This window comes from Phocoena sinus, chromosome 12 (genome assembly GCF_008692025.1).
Source record: "Phocoena sinus isolate mPhoSin1 chromosome 12, mPhoSin1.pri, whole genome shotgun sequence".
Lineage (NCBI taxonomy): Eukaryota > Metazoa > Chordata > Mammalia > Artiodactyla > Phocoenidae > Phocoena > Phocoena sinus.
In genome coordinates this window covers 15620339-15641233 of record NC_045774.1, presented here as the reverse complement: position 1 = coordinate 15641233, position 20895 = coordinate 15620339, and the positions used below count along the sequence as shown (strand labels likewise).

Sequence of the window (20895 nt, the reverse complement as noted above, 5' to 3'; positions counted from 1 at the left end):
TGGTGGGCAGAGGATCAGGCCCGGGATCTCAGCAGGTTCCTGGGGGCCCAAGTGGGCAGGGGAAACCTGGCCACGCTCCCTTTTGATCCTCTGCCCTCCCAGTGGTACCCCAGTTTACCCCTTCGGGCGTGGGATCCCTTCCAGTCCCCCAGCCGCCCCACAGGGTGCCAGGCCCATCCTGTCTCCACTTCTCCTCCCCCTTCACTCCCCCCACACCCCACGTCCTACCCAGTCGCTGGGGGTTCCTCCCGTCCCCTTAGGTGTCTGTGGGCCCCCACCGGTGCCTGGTATGTGCCCTAGTTGTGAGGAGATGCGAATTCCACGTCCTCCTAGTATGCCATCTTTACTCCCTGCCTTGTTATTTTTGTTGTGAGGATTTCCATATCTGAAGAATCAGCAAATTCTCCCAGACTTTGTGGTCTGGTTTTCTTCAGGGAAGACCTTCCAAACACCCTCCCACATCTTTCTAACTTCTACACGTTAGAGGTCTCAAGGATTAGCCCTCAGACCTTTTCTCTTTTCTTTCTACATTCCATTTCGTGGGGGTTCTTATTTGGTTTCATAGCTTAAAATGTCATCTATACACTTGTGAAATTTATGTCTCTAGCCTGGACCTGTCCATCAAACTTCATCCTTACATATCCAACAGCATCCTCTACATCTCCACTTAGATACCTAGAATGTGGCTGAGCCTCAGTACGTCCAGAACCAAGCTCTGACCTGTAGCTCCATCCCTCCCCCAACTGCTCTTCCAGCCCATCTTACTCATCTCAGAAATGGCAGCCCCATCCTAATGGTTCCTCAAGTCAGAAACCTCGGAGCCGTCCTCTCCTTGCATCCTGTGTTCCAGCAGTCAGCAAATCCCATTGGCTCTACCTTCAAAGGATAACCAGAGTCTGACCGCCTCTACCGTGATCTGTATCACCTACTTCTCTTGCCTGGATTATTTTAGCTCTACCTGTTCTCCTTTCTTCCTCCTTTGCCTCCTACCACTTTATTCTCAACACAGGAGCTAGAGTGATCCTGTTACTGTAAAAGTCAAATCGTGTATGTCTTTCCTCTGATCTACAGGGTCTGCATGATCTGACCCTCACCCCCACCCCGTTACCTCTCTGATCTTCCCCTTCTTTTCCCTTCACTCTTTTCCTGAACAAGCTGTGTGTGTTTCCTCTCCAGGGCTTTGCAACTTGCTGTTCCTCTGCCTGGGACATTCTTCCCCTGGACACCTACATGTTTCACTCCCTCACCTCCTTCAGCGCTTTACTCACAGTGAACCTTCCACAGTCAACATTTTTGGTGTTGGAATACCTCAACCCCTCCTATATCCCTTTCTTGCTCTAATTTTCCTTATCTCCATTTAACATTATTTTGCATACCTAAATAAGTTCCAGGAGGACAAGGATTTTGTCTATTTTGTTTCCTACTCTATTCCTAGTACCTAGAACAATGCCTTGCATATAGTAGGCACTCAATAAATATCTGAGGAATGAATTTATCTGCCAGATGTTTACTTATGGTCACTATGCACAAAGAACGGTGCTTAGAATTGGGAGGGACACAAAAATAAATTAGACTGTGTAATGCTCTCAGACTGTTCTCGATAGCATGACAGAAAAGACATGTGCATAACACCTATTTTTAGAATCATTATTTAAGTGCCATCCCGATATGAGGCTTTAAAAGAGAGAGATCTTACCCTGCCATCTGTTCTACAAGGAAGTGGTTTCAGGCACCAGAGTGGTCTTAAGCTGGGAGTGAGGTGTAGATGGGGATGGAAGAGCATTCCAGGTGTGGACGCCCATGTATGTGGAGGCGGGAGCTTTCAGACTCGATGTGCAGAATGAATCACTTGGTTTGCAGTTCCGTTTTGTCTGTTTCTAAGCTTCCCGTAGGAGATACGCCCTGGAATATTCTGAGTGCTCGGTTCCCTTTCTGCATGTCTCCTCTCTTAATCTCTTGTTTAACTGCAAAGTAAAAATCATTTGTTTAGGCTACCACTGGACAACAGGTAGGGGCCAGGCCTTGATTCATGGAGGGAAAAGCTTAGAGGTTATCAAGTCCTGTGTTTCCCAAGCTTACTGCTTATCAGAGTCATCAGTGGAGTTTTCTAAAGCCACTCCAGGCCTGCTTCATCTGCATCTCTGGAGAAAGGGCCCAAGAATCAACATTGAAAAACAGAAGGAGACTATAGTCTGGAGGAGGGATGGCGCCCTCCATCAGCCTCTTCTGGGTCATTCAGGTCTGGAATGGCCTTCCAGTGCAGCCCATTCTGGTTTTGAACAGCTGGGCTTGATAATAGCTCATTCCCCGTTTCCTTCAACTGTCGTTCCTATGATGTGGCTCCTGACACCACTGTCCTAAGCCTCCTTACCCTGCCTCTCATCCAGTTCTCTGGCAGACATTCATTGAATGCCTGATGTGGGCATGGTTTTCTTAGCTCTTTTTCCCCCAAATCCCTCTTCCATTTTGATTACCCTTCTCTTATCCCCTTCTGAGAATTTGGACACAGCTTGAGCCAAGATTTATCTTTGTATTGCACAGCTCTGTTTGTTTTCTTTTTAAAGAATGTGTACAGAAGGATACAGTCAACAGGACTTCTAAGTGGTGTGTGTAACTTAGTGATGAGAACCAAATAATGTCCCACCATAATTTACATGTCAATTACAAATCATTCTTTTTCCATTAATTAAAGGAAGAACTCTCCAATTGTCTACCAAGTAACAGTTTATTATCCTAGGATGGGTTTTTGAATGTTATTTTGAAGTGATGAGAAAACTTCTCATTTAAAATATTTTACTTTGTATAGAGTTACACCGGCCTCTCCTCATTCTGACATTACTAACCCTTTTACTTAGTAAGAAGCTGGCTACACTTGCTTCATTTCACCTTTAGCACCAACAGTTCTGGCATTTGTAAACTTGATTAAATGCCTGCCTTGGCCGACTACAAAATGTAAAAGATGCTCTTATAATTTGTTCCATAATTTAAAACCCTGTTTCATTTATTTAAACTCCTTGGCAGTAGATGTTTTCTATTCTATAACGTCTCAGTGAGTCAAGGGGAAATCCTCTTGTTTAAGTACTGATGCTTATTGAATTTAATTATTGATATTGAATTTAAAGGTGAGATCGAGGCAGTTCATAAATATGACAATAGATCCAAGCGGGTCTCTGTCTGGGTTGAATCAATCAACAAAGGCAAGAATTAGAAAAAGAACGTATGCCCACTTTCTCTTTGGACTATCTTTACTTACATACCTAGAGCAGTTACTATCTACAGCCTCTCTTATATAACCTGCATGATTATCTTATCTCCAGTTCTGGGTCAATTTCAAGAGGAAATTAAATACCCATGCGATTATATGGCTTCCTCATTCTTAACTTGAATAATCTAGAAAGTGTGTTTGATGGTAAAGCTTTAGGCCTAAGTATTTTAGTTGGGAGAAGGTTTCATTTATTCACTCAATAAAAATTTCACTGTGTGGGTATGTGGGTTGGATGCCATGTTATACATGAAGGTTACTAAAATAAATGAAGCACAGCCCCCGCCCTCCTGGAGGTCTGAGTTTGTTGAAGGAGACAGCAGTTATACATCTTGATAAGTTTTAATGTGCTAGTGACCGTGATGAGATTTAATGTGCCAATGACTGCAGAGTGCGGGCGGCTGGAGACTCCAGGTGCTAACACAGTGTCCGCTTGTGAGCAGTGGTTGCCCTGAATGGCTGGCACCCCATCTACTGATGCTCACTGGATACCGAGGGGAGAAGGCCCGAGACCCTTTGGCCTGGTCACTGTCTGGGCAGAAGAACCTGTCTCAGTGAGGGGGAAACGGGGTTCTCCTGTCCTGTGTCATAGACTCTGAGGACTATAGTCCTAGTAGACCCTCCCTTTCCAAGTAGGAATAACAACAGGGTTTTCAGAAGGGAATCATCACAATATACTGTCGTTATACCTGCTGAGGACTAGCTGGGCTGCTTCAGGCAGCCCAGAGGCTGGCAAAGATTTATGGTCATGCGGGCAACTGGGCCATTGTACATCTTCAACCCTGCTTGCCTTTGTAACAGCGGAGTTAGCTTGTTGGTGCAGAGGCCCATCGGGACTCAGATAAATCATTCAGGCAGTCGCTCACAGATAATTATGGCGTGCCCACTAGGTGTGAGGCCTTCTTCCCCCATTTGTGTCAATGTTTATTTATTTATTATTTATTTCTTTTGCGGTACGCGGGCCTCTCACTGTTGTGGCCTCTCCCGCCGCGGAGCACAGGCTCCGGACGCGCAGACTCAGCGGCCATGGCTCACGGGCCCAGCCGCTCCGCGGCATGTGGGACCTTCCCGGACCGGGGCACGAACCCGCATCCCCCGCATCGGCAGGCGGACTCTCAACCACTGCGCCACCAGGGAAGCCCTATGTCAATATTTAGCGGAGTAGGAGCAAGCATTGGACTCTTGAAACTAATTTCTGTTCTAAGGACTTTTTGAAAAAATTGGTAAGGTAGTTTTGAGTGTATCATCTTCAATCCAAATTGTTCTCTGCTCAGGACAAAATAAATAAAGCTTTGGGGAAAGATGAGACCATTCAGTACCTTTCTGGGAATAAAAACGTAGTAAATGCAAGAAATTTGCCCCCCTTGTTATTTGTCACCATTTTTTCCCTTTGAAAAATAAATCTCTAGTTCAATCCGTTCATTTGTTAAAATGAAAAAGTATGGCACCCCTGCTCCTGTTCCATCTGCCAGTGTTTGTGATCTCAGATGAGTGTCTGTTCCAGTAGCTAAAGTCACAGATGGAGGTGAGGTGACAGCCTGCTGCCTCATCCGTTGAAGTTTACTTTGTGACTGAATCAGAATAACGGAATTGGAGTTTTGGGGATTACTGGAATTGTATGTGACTTGCCCAGGGTCTAAGTTACAAAGCTGTTATCGTAAAGGGGACGCTCTATCATAATCAGGGCTGACAGCATTTATGGAAGACAGATGAGAATTCCCAGGTTTCAGGAAGGCCTGGGCGTCCTCCCCTCCCCTGCCCGCGGTGCCACATAAACCTAGTAACCTTCCATTCACCACTGACTAGGCCTTGAACTTCTGATGCTTGCTTCACCCCTTTAGTTCCCAGACACGCAGCCTGGGGAAACAATTCAAACTGTCCTAGAAGGACTGCCGAGGGGGTTACGGGGATTAGCAGCCGAACTTGCCTTCCTCCGGCCACGTACAAGTGGAGGATGGGGGAGTATTTCTGTGGGAGAGAGAAAGTCAGGAGAGGGATCCAGGGTGAAACCTCAGCCCCGCCTGAGAATTTAAACTGGACCCGCTGCAGGTTCAGTTCAGGTGAAGACTGCTTTCTATTCCCTGTCCTTTGTCTAGGAGGTTCCACTGTGGACCTCTTCTCACCAGCACCCGCTTCCAGAGGCTGCTCCAGCAGACCTGTGGCTCCGGAGGGCACTTGGCTTGCGTGTAAAAGGCACCATGTGTTTGAATTGAATTTGATGTTAACCCCGTCCCTGGGATCTGTGAAGTGAGGGAGAAGGGGGCTGGTGGCCCAAAAGTTAAAGGGCTGCTTTGTAGGTGGGCAGATTGCTGAATTCCAGGCTGTTATGGGATGTCTGGTGGTAGGTATCGCCTTCCAGCGTGGAAGCAATCTGCCTGTGACATCTGTCCCCTGACTGCCACGGTTGATGAGGTGGAGGCCCTGGGTTAGGCCCTGCTCTGGCTGCGCTGTTGTCAGATGACCTCCATCCCCCGCGGGAGGAGGGCAGCTCCTTGAGGGCTGGTGGATGGCTCAATTCCCCCTGCCGCAGCTTCCTTTATCCTGGGCATTTTCCTATGTTTAAGACCTGCACAATTACAAAAGCTATGGAAGATGGCTTTTTGGGGACTCATTTCCAAAATAGAGGCCCCGGCAGGAGTTGGGAAACACTCAGGTGATCGCAGCAGTGCCATCTGTTTGCAGAGGGTCCTGAGCAGCAGCAGTGCAGCGGCGGCCTTGGGCCTGGAGGGAACCTCCCGGGCCCCTGATTTGGTCGGGACGGGGCGGCCAGCTCCCGCTCGCTTAGCTGAGCTTTGCTGCCACGGCCAAGTGGCAGCGTGCCTTTGGGTAGCAGCCACCTGCCTCCGTCAGCATCCTCTGTGCACAGGTGTGGGTCTCCCATCTTGTTCTTGGTCTAGTCCTCAGCACCCAGCCCCTGCCCAGCCCCTGGTAGGCAACCAGTGTAGAATGAAGGTTTTGAAAGGGCTGTGGAAATCAGCCACCACGGACAAGGAAAGGCTTTTCCTTTTTTTGTTGTCACTGTCTTAGAAGACGCTCAGAACCTCCTGAAGCAGTGGTTCGCAAGCTGTAATTGGCCTCAGTTCCCCTGGGCTCCGGTTACCTGCGGGGCTTCTGAGTTCCTCCCTACACGTTAGGGTCCAGATGACCCTGAGGGGGTTGCCCGGGAATCTGCACCTCCACAGGGGGCTTCAGGGGCAGGTATTCTATGCATCATGACTTGAGAAAGAGACCTTCAAGTTTCTAGCTGAGCAGTGCTCTGGAAAAATCTCTCCAAGTGGGGAATCAACAGTTGGAGAAGGGAGCTCTTGCCCTTTCCCCCTGCTTTCATCGTGCACCTGGGGTTTCCCAACCTTTGATTTCTTTTGCCGTCCCACATTGAGTCTCCAAGGCACACTTTAAAATTCTCTTCAAGTGCACTTTAAATCTTCAGTGACGTGGTTGCAACCAGCTGACATTTTAATTGAGTACTTTTGTAGGAGAACAATAATAAACAATCACTGGACATACATTTTAAAACCATGTAAGTTTCCAAATATCAGATCTTAAAGAAACTCGATTTTAGCCCCAGGAGACTTAGCGATACATCACAACCGCACCTTCTGGTGTCAGGGTCCTAATTACTTGCTTCTACAGAGCAGCTGAGGTTTTTTTTTTTCTCAGTAACCTTGAACCCTTCTCTACCCAAGTCTCCAGACTTAGGCTTATCCTTTGCACCCTAAGGAAATCCATCCAGTTCCAGCTTCCAGCCTGGGGAGCACTCCTTTCTCACTACTGACTGGAGGGTAGTGGGCACTGGCTCAGCCCCTGGCTCCCACCCTGTGGACAAGTCCCCTCAGGTGCAGATGTAACAGACTCAGAGAACGGCAATGTCTAAATCAAAAAACCTCCATAGGATTTGTCACAGGTGAGGCCCAGGCCTCCAGTTGGCGGTTTAGCATGTTCTCTGGAAATGGTTAGTCATTCCCCGACTCGCCCTAAAACCCTGAGTCCATTTGCTTCTATCTCACAAAGGGTGTGGTCTGTGGAAATTTAGAGTTGCTTCCAGATTGCCGTGGGTGCCCCGGCCGCTTCTGATGTGCCGAGCGCCTGGAGGGCTCCCTGGCTGCTGGCCCCCCACCACTGACAAGGCTCTGCCATTCTCCCTCGCTGCTCCAAAGGTCACGGAAATCAAAGGGAGAGAGCTTTTCCCCAACAGTGCCTCATCCTGAAAGACGTAGAGCACACGTGTTGGGTCAGGTTGTCCGGGTTTGAAACTAAACCTATCAGCCCCGTTAGTCAAGACCCTGACACACTCCATCTGTAAAATAGAGATGATGATAATACCCACCTCTGGGAATTGTTCACTCTTTAAGTCAAAAAATGATTATCAGGGGTTTACTGTGTGCCAGGCCCTGTGCAAGGCGCTGCTCTATGGACTTGGAGTTTAGGGAGGGAGACCAACAGATGTAGATTTTATCTGTTGGTAAGTGCACAAAGGAGAGATACATGATGTTAGGAACGCACTTTTCAGGGGTGGGGAGGGGGACCTCGTTACAAGGGAGACCAAGGAAGTAATTGCTGAGCTAATGAGTATTGCATATCACATATGCACGCAGCATGTGCAAAGGCCCTGTGGAGGCCTAAGTGGGGAGTGTGAGGAGGAATTAAATGAGGCTGGAGAGGAGGCCAGGGGCCCGGCATCCAGAGCCTGGTAGGCTGTGTTAAGAATTTGGCTTTTAAGAACGATGGGAAACCACTAAACGTTCTCAGCAGGGCAGTGACAGATTTGTGTTCTCAAAGTTGGAAGCTATTTGGAGGGGGAATGAGAGTGGATGTGTGGAGGCCATTAAGAGAGTCCTGGAATAATTTAGGCAAGAGATGATTTAGCTTAGACTTGGAAGGTGGTAAAAGTGCAGGTTCAGGAGACAGTTAAGCCGTGGAATTGATAGACTTGGTGATGATTTGATGGTGGGGACAGAGGGAGAGGAGGGGTCAGGGGGCAAGGTATCCTTGAATAGTCACATGGCCTACACAGAGTAAGCCCTCATTAAATGTAAATTATTATGCTAATTATAAAGCAGCTCTCCCTTTGGTCTGCTGAGTTCTCATGGAAATTCTCGTTAAATGACTTTTAAGGGGGGACGAGAGGGCTGGCCTGTCTCCCTGAGGCTGGTGTTTGACCAATGGCAGTTGGGCCCATGTACCCTCTGACACCGATGTGGCCCTTTCAGCATGAAGTTGAACCCTCCAGTCAGGCCCAGCAGGCTCCTTTCAGTCTGCCCCCAGGGTCCTCATCCTACACCCTCATCCTGGTCCGTGGTGGAGCTAAGTGCCTGGATACACCTAAGTTGGCTGAATGTCATAGTTTGACTCACACTTGGGACCTTTTACACCTCCGTATACTGTAATAAGGATTCACATGGCCATTAACGGGAGGGTCAGCCTCTGACACTGCTGTGTGTTGTCATCACCAAACGATAGACTTTCTCGCTCTTTTTTAATCAGTAGACTTTATTTTTAGAACAGCTTTACATTAATAGAAAAACTGAGCGGAAAGTGCAGAACTCCCATACACCTGTCACGGTCCCCGCCCCTCCCTGTTTCCCCTGTGATTAACAACTGGTATCTAGTCTGGTATATTTGTTAAATTGATGAGCCAATATTGATACGTTATTATTAACTGAAGTCCATAGTTTACATTAGGGTTCGCTCTGTGTGTTGTACATTCTGTGGGATTTGACAGTAATGACACGGATCCACCATGACAGTTTCATACAGAGTGATTTCACTGCTCTAAAAATGCCCCGTGCTCCACCCATTCAACCCTCCTTTCCTGTGAGCCTTTGACATCCACTGATCTTTTTACTGTCTCCATGGTTTTGCCTTTTCTAGAATGTCGTACAGTATGACTTACATATACAGTATGTAGTCCTTTCAGATGGGCTTCTTTCACTTAGTGATATGCATGAAGGCTCCTGCACGTCTTCTCGTGATTTGATAGCTCCTTTCACCAAGTCTTTCGAATTCCATCTGCACCGTGGCTACTGGTCTGTACCTGGAAGTCTCCTTGTGGAAATCACAATTTCTTTTCGGTGCCTGGCGTCTCTTCCAAGTGGCATTTCCACATCATCTTCTCAGTCTTGCACTTCTCCTCACCTGTCACTCCTGAAGACATTTGGCTGATTTAGGAGCCTTCCCAAGACAGGAGCTGGAAAATGACTGGATTCAGTGTTCCATGTTCAGGACATCACAGTGACTCCATATTCCCATTGGAATGATTCAGTGAAAGTTTTGGTAGCTGGGAGAACTGCCTTCTCTAAGAATTGGGCTGTACCACACTTTGCGTTATTATTACCTTTGTGACACCCTGGGGGTAAATTGAGGGTTTCCAGCCTAAAAAGTTTTGCTTGGTCCCTAAGCAGTTCTACTGCAAAGGTGAGTGTATACCATCTTTTATCAGAAGACGTTCCTGGCCAGATCACTGCATGGATGGGAAGCGGGTCATAGCCAAGTGTGACTTCTTGGAGACAGGCTGCACGACCATTGCCTCTTGCCCTCCTTGGACGACGTCAGCCCTGTCCTTTGGCACACTACTTTATTCTTCCCCAGTGTCCTCATTCATTGCCTGCAGTCCGGGACCAATTTGAGATCATTGCTGAGTTGCCTTGTTCGTCTTATGTTTTGGAGCTGCCCGGCCCCTCCTGTCTTTTCATGGTGTCCTAAGGTCTGTGTCCTCCACTCCCTCGGTGCCCACTTGGGAGCTTATGTGAGGTGTTCCTCATGATGCCGGTGCTGCCATGGAGATGAGAGGGTCAGAGGCCAGGCAGAGGTGTCAGTCAGCCCAGGGAGCGTGAGGGTGGTGGTTGAGCATCTGCTGTAACTGGAGCCTTTAGGATGTCCTGTCCCCACTGTCCTCAGGTATGCCGTGGCTAAGAAGGTTGTCCCTGTCATCCTTATGATATGCCTTAGCCACCCCTTATTTTCAAATACCTCATTAGGGACAACCTCCCAGTTTTCTTGTCATTTTGGCATTGTTATAATGTTCATATGCAGAAATGCAGAACCAAGTGTTATTGTTTCCAGAAAGCTCTGCATCTGGGGATTTTTGCTTACATTTTCTTTTTCTTTTCTCCTCTTAATCCTTATGTCTTTTTTTTTTTTTTTTTTTTTTTTTTGCGGTACGCGGGCCTCCCAGTGCCGCGGCCTCCCCCGCTGCGGAGCACAGGCTCCAGACGCGCAGGCCCGGTGGCCATGGCTCACAGGCCCAGCCGCTCCACGGCATGTGGGATCCTCCCGGACCGGGGCACGAACCCGCGTCCCCCACATCGGCAGGCGGACCCCCAGCCACTGCGCCACCAGGGAAGCCCAGTCCTTATGTTTTTGAATAAGTTGTCAGTGTGCTAGGTCTTTACTTACCATTTTCAGGCATCAGGCATGAAAGAGTTCTTGGAAGAGACATTTACATTGAACTTTATTTATTTATTTTTAAAGAGGAATGAAGTGATAGTGTCCAGTCAACTGAGCACCTTCTGAGGTCATGTTACCATTTGCTACTTTGCACTACCTGGCCAGGCACCTTCAGGCCAGCTTCTTATCCAGCCCTGAGAATTACAGGTGTGGGAGACAGGGTTAGGGAGGTGAGTTATCTTGCCCCTCGCACGCCAGTTGTAAGGGGGAGGGACAGAATTTAAACCTGGCCCTGTCTCTCTCCAAACTCCGTGCACTGGGCCCACCACTATGTGTCCCCTGCCAGAGGGATGTCATATGTGCTGAGAAGCAGAGCCGCCTGAGGCCTGTGTGGGAACATGCAGGGTCTGACCCAGATCTCCCTGGTGTCCTTTTATCACAGAAGGATGTGGCCTCATGAGCTCCTGGGACCAAGGATGGGACGTATAACCCTTTCTGCCCCGACTCTGAGTCCTTTTTTAAAAACCCTGTTTGGAGAGTTACGATGATCTCTCCAGAGACAACCCTTTGTTCAAACGAATTGCTAAATGTTTTAGGAAGGGCAGAGATTTGGGGGTAGAGGAGGCCCCCACCCCGGCTGCCCTGTGGAAGGGGAGCGGTGTGCATGGAGGGTAGGGAAGGAAACCGGGGTGCAGCCTGGGGAGAGCCCCTCAGCGGGCTCCACGCTTTCCCAGGCAGCATCTAGGTCGTCTCCCCTAGCATTCGGCCTGGGCACCCTCGCCAGGTGCCCTCCCTCACTGCCAACGGCTCACACCCACTCTTGCACCCACCGAGCTCAACAGGGGGCCTTGAGGTCAACTCCTCGCAAAACGCTCCGGCTCAGCCCCCCTTGTTAACCTGTGCAGCTACACATAGAGGAGTTTGCCCTTTGAGGTTTGGATTAGCGGTGACCCAAATAAGAACAGAATACATTTTGTGCAGTCGCCCTGGTCTAAGCCAGTGTCATCTCTTACCCAGTTATTTCTGCGGCCTTGTAAGTGGTCCTGCCTATGCCCTCAGCCCTTTCTTCACAAAGCAGCCAGGCCGAGCCTTTGTAAAAGGTAAATCAGAGGGGATATGGGGATATATGTGTACGTATAGCTGATTCACTTTGTTATACAGCAGAAACTAACACACCATTGTAAAGCAATTATACTCCAATAAAAATGTTAAAAAAAAAAGAAAAGAAAAGAAAAGAAAAGAAAATCAGATCACGCCATGCCCCGCTCAAACCCCCAGAGGCTTCTGTCTCAGTCGGGGTCCAAGTCAGAGTCTTTACAGGGGCCCTACCCCAAGTCCACTGCAGTGACCCTGGAAACCTTGCTTCTCAGACTCACCTGGGCACCTGCTCTGTTCCCCTTCGGTGCTCTTCCCTCAGATTTCAGCACGGTCCTTCTTCAGGTTTATTCTTCATATATTTCTCTCACTACTCTGACCACCCTATTAAAATCCCAGCCATCGTATTAGCCCCTATCCTTCTCCTCTGCTGTTTTTTCTTGAAAATATTTATCACCATGTGCTACATCATATATTGTACTTAGGTGTTTATTGCCTGTCTTTCCCATCAGGGTTTTTTTTTTTTTTTAATAAATTTATCTATTTTAGTTATTTATTTTTGGCTGCATTGGGTCTTTGTTGCTGTGCGCAGGCATTCTCTAATTGTGGTGAGCGGGGGCTACTCTTCATCGCGGTGCGCAGGCTTCTCATTGCAGTGGCTTCTCTTGTTGCGGAGCACGCGCTCTAGGCGTGCGGGCTTCAGTAGCTGTGGCATGTGGGCTCAGTAGTTGTGGCACACAGGCTTAGTTGCTCCGCAGCATGTGGGATCTTCCCGGACCAGGGTTCGAACTTGTGTCCCCTGCATTGGCAGGCAGATTCTTAACCACTGCATCGCCAGGGAAGTCCCCCCCATCAGGGTTGAATCTCCGTGAGAGCAAGTATTTTTGTCACTTATTCATTCTTTATCCCCGGCGTCTAGGAAGTTTCTGGAAGATAGCAGGTCCTCAGTAAATAGATGTCCCATGGATGTTCAGGTGACCAGTGGTGTGGATCTTTAGATCTCTGAGCTGGTATTTGTTTTATATTGTTGATTGTTAGGGTGACAGTCCTCAGCTGGGCTGCTGTGACACGAGGATGTGTCCCGAGTAATTGGTTCAATGATAATAGTGAAAGGACCAAATAAAGGTAGTGAACTATCAAAAAATTAAAACATATTCTGGGTGTTTGTAAAATAACGTCAGTGGTATCACAGTGTATTTTCTTAAGCAGGAGGAAAGGGGGGCGCTCGGGACAGGGCATGCCCTGTGGCTTTTCTGCTTTCTGCTGCAGCCGTCATTTGTATGCGCTGATGCCCCAGAAATGAACCTTAGCTGTGGGGAGTGTGGTATAAAGGGGCGTCCAGACCTGCTCTCCTGGGCAGCAAGGACAGCAGCCTCTCTGCATACTGTAAGTTAAACCATCCCTTCACTTCATCATAGGATGAAGTTCAGTCAGGATATTTTAATCTTTTTAGAGGAGGACTTTGGGGGATTTTGCTGTTTGAGCAAGCTTCAGCCTTTGAAGGTTATTTAACTTCTAAAACAAGTGTGTATTAGGGTCATGTTAGTAACATGGGATGGTACCATTCGCCATTGTTGAAGTTGGAATGACCTACAGTTGTTTGCCCCATTTTAGTTCCATTTAAGGCCTCTCCTGCCCCAGCCTCTTGAAGTGGCCCAGTAGATGTGTGCCCATCAGGCAGCGGACCCCAGGCCCGTATTAAAAATAGGCTCATCTCCTCTCCCTTCTCGCAGCTTCCCAACTCTTTAAGCCTCCCCCCTCAGTCTTGATTTGTTTATGCCCTCTGGCCTTCATGGTCCACAGCTACAGGTGACTTTCCTAGTTTATTTCTTTGTTTCACTGGAGCACTTCTTCCTGAAATGGGAGGTAAACATATAAGATATTAGGCCTGATGTGTCATTAAATGTCTATAGTTTTTCTCTAACTCCTAGTCGACAGTCTGGGGCGACGTAGGCGTCCAGGTTGGAAATCGTTTCCCTTCAGGACTTTGGAATGATTGTTCCCTTGGCTTCCAGCTCACAGCGTTGCTGCTGGGAATCTTGGTGACGCTGATTCTCTGTCCTTCTGTGTGTGACCTGTTTTCCTCCTGAAAGCTTCCCAGATCTCCGCTTCGTCCCCAATGTTCTGATGTTCCACAGTGATGTGCATAGGGTAGGCTGGGCTCCTTTTTAAGTAGAAAAAATTTCTTGCAGATGCCAGGGCTGATTTAAAGGTTTAATACGATGATATTTAGATATGTGCCACTTAAAACGAAAACTCTTTATGCTATGGTTCTTCCGATTACAAAATCAAAATTGCAAATTAAACACAAAGTAACCAACCAACGGAACTCAGATGTCCAACGTGAATCACCTGGGACGGCTGATGTCATTGTTTCTGTGAGAGGAATTAGGTACAGTTGCGGGTAGCACAGAGTCCTTTGAGCGATGGCTTCAGGCTTCACTTGGTGTGAATAAGTAAGTCAGTTATGCATTAAATCTACTCTTCGGCCTTTTTCTCATTAGGTCATTAACCTAATTCTGCTTGATGATAAACACAGGGCTGATCTGATTATAGAATGGTCATCCAGACGATTCTTAGAATAAATGTGCTTGCTTATAGAAATGTTTTGAGGTTGTCATTAAAATGAAAGCATGAATTGTAAATATTTTCACAGAGAAAATAGTAATACTCACATGGTCCCTGGGAGGCAGCGTGCCTCTGTTCTTCTTAGGTTTTTCCTACACCAGTTTCCCCGTAGACCTGTGGAGGGGAGCCCTGGGGAGTGTGGGCTGTCAGAATAGGCCAGTGCCCCCCGACCCCGACCCCTGCTGCCCACGTTTCTCCCTCACTGCCACGGTGTCCACCGCACTCTAATCTCACGGTCCTTCACGTCCATATCTTGGGACAGAGATGCAGAGAACTGTGAGCCACTGTCACTTTCGGGGAGCCCTTAAGCTGTGTGTTGTGGAGCGTGAAAACCATCATCCATTTTCAAGCTGTTTTAGCATTCCTACCCCCTTCACTGTTGTGGACATCGGCGAGCATTTGTATTTTTTTAACAGCTGACGCCACACTTGACGGGGTTCGTGGTGTGAACTTTCTGGTGAGTTGGAAGTGTGTGTGAGTGTGCATGTGTGTTTTCACCGCAGGCCGTCTGTTTCGGGAGCACAATACTCGTTGCATCACTGCATCCTGGTGCCTGAGCCCCGGTGGTCGCAGGCCCGGCTGAGGTCCTGCCCGCGCGGGGCTGTGCCTCTGGCCCTCGGCGCTACCATGTGTCCCTGTGCAGTGGCGGTGTGGGGTCCCCCTTCTGCATAGGGTCGGTGGCTGCTGGAGGTGGCTTCCCTCTGAACTGCCTGTTGGTTTGTGAGTGTCTTCGAGGTCCCAGTTGTGCTCTCTGTCACTGCATGTTTCTTCAAAACCTCACGGGCTCAAAACCTGCACCTTCCTTCTACCTTTCCCTTCTCCCTCCTCCAACATCCAGTTCATCTCCAAATTCCACCCCTTTCCCTTCCTGTTTAAAATCTTTCCATTCTTGCCACCGCTGGCATCCGGGCCCTGATACCTCCCACGGGATGGCCACGTCTCAGCAGCCTCCCCTGCCCCCTCCTCATTCCCGGGGCCCTGCTGCTGGGCCGGCTCTCCCAGCATTTCCCACCCTTGCTCTGGAGCCCTCATTGGCTACAGTCTCTGCAGGCTGAGGAGAAACTGGCAGCATGAAGGCTGATGGATTTTGTTTGTCTTTCACAATATTTTAAAGAGTTGTAAACCAACTTAAAAAAAAAGATATTTTAGCATTAAAAATCTGTATTTTCAGGTTTTCTGAAAAGTTGGAAAATCTGGCAGTATAGAGCACGTGTTCCTAAAAGGTTACAATAGTTGGAAATGGAGGGTTGTTTTGTTTTGCTTTTTGCTGCCTTTCCTTGGGGCATGCTTTCTCTTGTTTGCCGCACTCCTCACTACTCCTTATAGCCCCCCACCTGCCTCAGCTCTCATTCTGGCTTTCATAGTCATTAATATTCATAGCCCAGAGCTGTCTGAGCCCCAGGCCAAGGACCTTTCTACACCCTGTACTTAGAACAGCCCTTGTATTTTGCCTTCTGTGTATAGCATTCTGCCTCTTTTGCGTGCTCTCTCCCCGTCTAAACCTATCCAAATCCTGCCGTTCCACAAGGCCAGCTTACATGCTCTCTCCTCTGTGAAACCCTCCCCGCCTGCCCCAGGAGGAAGTTTTCCCCCTCCTTAATCATAAAGCACTTTGGGTTTGTCTCTGTCTTTTGGTGCCGTTGGGTATCATTTGTTTCTATGCTTCAGCTGCCCCTGCAGAGCAGGGCCTCACGGTGTTGACACAATGCTCGCGTATGGTGGATGCTCAACGACGTACAACCAGAGAGACGCACAGACGTGGTCAAGGGCCTCGTTCTGTGGGTATCAACAGGAAGGTGAATATAGGATGCTGTTAGCTGGTGACTTACCCCGGCCACTCCTAAGAGGTTGTTTCGTTTTTGTCACCAGAGCCCCTGTTTGCAGATCTATTTTTAACGTGGGGAAATCCCCCAGAGTAGGCTGTGGGTGTAGTCACTCCCTGGTAAGTGATTTGATCTATCACCAAGGTTATTCAGTGATACTGCTTTATACAGAAGATAGAGCTCAAGAGAAGAACTGAATTTGGACTATTGCTACACTCATTAAAAATATTTGATACCAAATATACACAGGATTCTATGCTTGATACTAGATCGGTCTTTTCTGCCTACGTGTACCTCCATGGCCCCCATCTCTATGTCCTCAGTGGGGCTTTGGTTTCAGTATCGCCGACCTTCAGAACCCACCCTGCTCCACGCTCCTGGCTGAGCCTGACCTCCTCCTGGCCTCTGAGAGAAGTGGGTGGGGGTAATGAGAAGCTCATGGGTTGGGAGAAAATGCCGATGTCTAGTGATTTGCTGTAATCACTCAGCCAGTGAATACTTGTTTTGCATCAAGCCTAGCCCAGGGTTTCCCAGCCACATGCCCTTGGGGCCTGGTAGTGACCTTGCGATGCTAGCTGTTTTCTCTATTCCCGTCAAGCTCCTTTGAGAGGGGAGGAGGCTTTGCTTTGTCTGGGCCAGAGGGTGAGTGGACTCAAGGGCCGTCCCGTCCAGCGGTGTGAAAGGCCCCGTGTCTGCGCTGTCTGGCGCAGCAGTCACTCGCCACGTGTGGCAGCTGAGCCCTGAAATGTGGCTACAGAGACTGAGGAACTGGATTCTTAACTGGATTTCATCTTAGCGAATTTAAACCGAAATACAGCCCAGACCTCAAGGGTTGGGAAAAATGGGTCAGATGTGGTCAGCGCCTGCGGGAGAGCTGACAGGACACCTAATTGTAGAGGCTGCTGCGTGGGTGCGACTCTGCTATGCAAGTAAAAGCCTGTTTGACCAAAGCTGGCCGGGCTTCAAAGCTGAACGATGTTTGCAGGGAAACCCGTGGCTGTGCTGTTCTGCTGGGGGCATTGTTCGCTTATTCTTTTTTTTCCTTTCAGAACAGCAGACACAGAGCTCCCCTTAGCTGTGATTACTTGAACAGTTTCTACAACCTGCTTCTTCTGCCTGATTTCATTAAACCATGACATAAATACGTACTTGGGGCCCAAACCACGTATCAGTGCTGAACCCAAATGACGGTTTGGGGGGGAGGAGTGGGGGAACTTAGGGGGAGGCTGTATAGACTGTTACACAGATTGATACTTGTGGGTTTATCGCTTTTGCTTGGCTTTTCTTGAACAGAGTCCGCTGAAATCGGCTCTGGGTATTTTGACCTCACACGGTGGTTATTAAAGCCGCGCCAAGCCGTAGACGTAGGTGAATTAATCTTGAGCCACATTTGCTAGAATACACACACAACGTGTGCCCGGCGCTGCTCCAGAGGCTGGATTGCCGTAGCTTCAGCATTCTTTGGCCTGGGGAGGGTCCACGTGGTCCATGTGTGATTTATCCACACTGCAGCTTCCCAGCTGCAATCTGTGTTCATGGGCTGCCAGTTGTTCTGCAATCCACTGAGTTTCTTTGCTGGTGTTTCAGTTCCCACTGGTCCTTTCACTGTGGAAAGTCTGGCAGACCCTTGAGAGCTGTACCACTATTGGTGGCTCCCCAAATGACTCCCCCTCCCCCTGCAGTCTTACTTTCAGCCACAATTCCAAATATACACAAGATCGGAAGTCGGGCATAGGCCACATTGGGGCAAGAGAATGCCAGGGTGGAGGGGACGCAGTCGCCAGGGAGGCTGGTACCCATACAGGGAAGCAGTGCGCACCATCCTGCCTGAATGGAGCACAGCCTTGGGATCCTCCAGCATCCTCCCTGCTGATGGAGGCCACATCTGTACTCATCTCCCTGCTCTGCCTTGGAGGGGGCTTAAAAATGGCATCTCATTTGAAACAGCAGCTCTGTGCCAGTCTGAGAGACACACTGGCTGGATGAAAGTGTGGGATGGATGGCTTCTAGTGAAGGAGGGGAAAGCCACAGCAGCTCAGCCGGATCTAAGCGGAGGGCAGTGATGCTGTGTTCATTGCCATATGTAGATTGAGTCTCGGGGCCTGGTGCATACTGTCAAATATTCCCATAGGCAGATACACCTCCACCCCTGTAACGTTTTCCTGACATTCTCGGAAGCCAGGTGATTCTGTTTTAGTTTTACTCCTCTCCCTACTCTCCAGTAAGAAGTGTTCTTTCCTAGTTCTAAGGTCATTTGAATTTTCTAAGGAGATACGCTTTTCTTTTTTTTTTTTTTTTGCGGTACGCGGGCCTCTCACTGTTGTGGCCTCTCCCGCTGCGGAGCACAGGCTCCGGACACGCAGGCTCAGCGGCCATGGCTCACGGGCCCAGCCGCTCTGCGGCATGTGGGATCTTCCCGGACTGGGGCACGAACCCGTGTCCCCTGCATTGGCAGGCGGACTCTCAACCGCTGCGCCACCAGAAAAGCCCAGGAGATATGCTTTTCTTTTTCCCATTTTTTGTTAGTATTATTATTCAAACTTTTAAAAGAGATTTTAACCTTAATAAGACTAAGATGTTAGATTTGCCCCTCTGCTTTGGGTTCAGTTTTCCTTCTGCTTTATCTGAGCTTTCCAGTATGGACTGCATATCTCACCGTAGTAAAGAAACAAAAGTCAGCACCCCTATTTACAAGGGTTTTAGGAGCTCTGTGTCAGGAACTGGAGGCAGAGACCAATATATATATTTCTTATTATTATTCACAGTGGTGTATAATATCCCTCAGTTTCCTCAAAACACTTGAGTCGTCACTTTTGTGTTGGAGCAGGAAAGAGAATGGTTGAGCCCTATTAGTAAATGCATTTTACTAGAAAGGAAGTTCTCAGAAGGTCAGCCTTGCCCCTGAAGACCAGACAACACAGCTGGCACAGAGCGGCTAAGCCCAGGGGTCCGCACAGGTGTCCCCCACACAGGTTTCTCCATGGCTTCTGCAGACACTCCTCGGCCATCCCTGTGGCTGGGACGAGTTGGCCTGCCAGTGGCTCCTCGTGGGAAGGAGAAATGCAAAATTACAGCCCTGTCCTAAATGCGATTTTCTCTCAGCGTTCTCAGAGATGTGGGGAAGATCAGGTAACAGACAGAATGCGAGGTAGCCAAGACCTACTGTGGGTTGGAGCTGTAGATTCCAAATCAGTGAGGTCTGTCACCGCATTGCAGCTGGACTTTCCTGCCCTCTGTTATGGACTGGATGTCTTTGGCTGCAGGAATATGAAACTTGACTCATAATAATGGGGCTTTACTAGAATGTCGGTGGGCTTCAGAAGTGGTTTGACTCGGTGACGTTATCCAGAACCCTCTTTCCGTATTTCTCCCCACTCTGCCCACCGTGAGTCAGGCTCTCCCTTCGTGGTTGCACGATTGTTGCCGGCAGTTTCTAGGTTACAGGCTTCCTCAGCTGGCTCTCCAGCAGGGACGCTTCTATTGAAAGAGCTGTTCCCAGAACCCCCATTAGTCTCGGTTGAGTCTGTAACTGAGGTTGGGGTGATATTGACCCAAGAGCCCTGCCTCAGAAATGCGTGGCACACTCAGGTTTTCCCAGACCCAGAGCTAGGAAGGGAGATGCGGACCTCCCCCCCACCCCCCAAAAAAATATCAGGGAAGGGTAGATGTTGGGCAGGAAACTGCAAGTCTCACTACTCTTCCTATAATCTGCCAATCCCCCATTACATACTCAGATGTGCAGTTTTTTTGCCAGAAAGTAGAAAATTGTCATTTTTAAAATAGCATTACTTTCTACGCTTTGTGACTCATATGTCTCCTTTGCTCCCTACTCCTCCCTCGGTTCCTTTTCCCTCCTTCCCCTTCCCACCTCTTCTTCCTTTTTTCTACTGTTTCCGCCTTTCTCTCTATCTCCTACTTCCCATTCCTTCTTCTTTTCCTCCCCTTCCTCCTAGTCTCTTCTTCCCCACCCCCCTTAATTGTCAACGCATCTATGTAACTGAACTAAATTGGTTCGGTACAATGTAGTATCTCACTAAATAGAATGCTTTCACATTTGCCCCCCAGGAAGAAGAAATGCCAGATGTGGAAATTGACATTGACGATCTTCTTGATGCAGACAGTGAAGAAGAGAGAGCTTTAAAATTACGGGTGAGCAGCATTCAAAATCTAGAACCTTTGATGGATGCTTGAATCCACTTGGGTCTCCTGAGCTGGCTTGCACTGATTCTGCCCCGGGGCGGCACTCGGGCAATGGCCGCTTGCAGAGAGAAAGCAATGGGATGCTGAGTATTCACCCTCACAAACTGCATCCCTGGTGATAAGACAGGTCTTGACTATAGTCAGTTCTTAAAGCACCTTACAGATATGAGTTTCTCCAGCCTTAACTTCTTGGGAGAAAGATGGTTCTTTCTTTCCAAGAAGGATGGTTCTTTCTTTCTTCTCTCCAAAGATCTGTTTGCCAGAGAAGGAAGTGACGTCCCATAGTTATATGAGAAGGAGAGGGGCTGAGCTAGAACTGGAGTATCTAAGCTCAGGCTTCTGGTCTTGCAGTTGTGGATTATATCATTCATGGAATTAATTTCTAGATAAGATTGTTTACTGTATAATTCTGTTTAATAAAATAACCTTTATTGGAGTATGCTCACCTGATACAATGGATGTTGAGATGCCCCATGTCTCCTTTGTCCAGAGCAATAAACT

General features: G+C 48.5%; 1 protein-coding gene across 1 annotated transcript in view; it reads left to right on the top strand.

The window, feature by feature from the left end:
- PPP1R14C (protein phosphatase 1 regulatory inhibitor subunit 14C) overlaps positions 1-20895 on the top strand; it is an 86418-nt gene that overhangs the window by 45249 nt on the left and 20274 nt on the right. The window contains exon 2 of the mRNA XM_032651272.1: positions 20260-20343. Within this exon, the coding sequence (XP_032507163.1) occupies positions 20260-20343 (84 nt within the window). The remainder of the gene's footprint in view (positions 1-20259; positions 20344-20895) is intronic.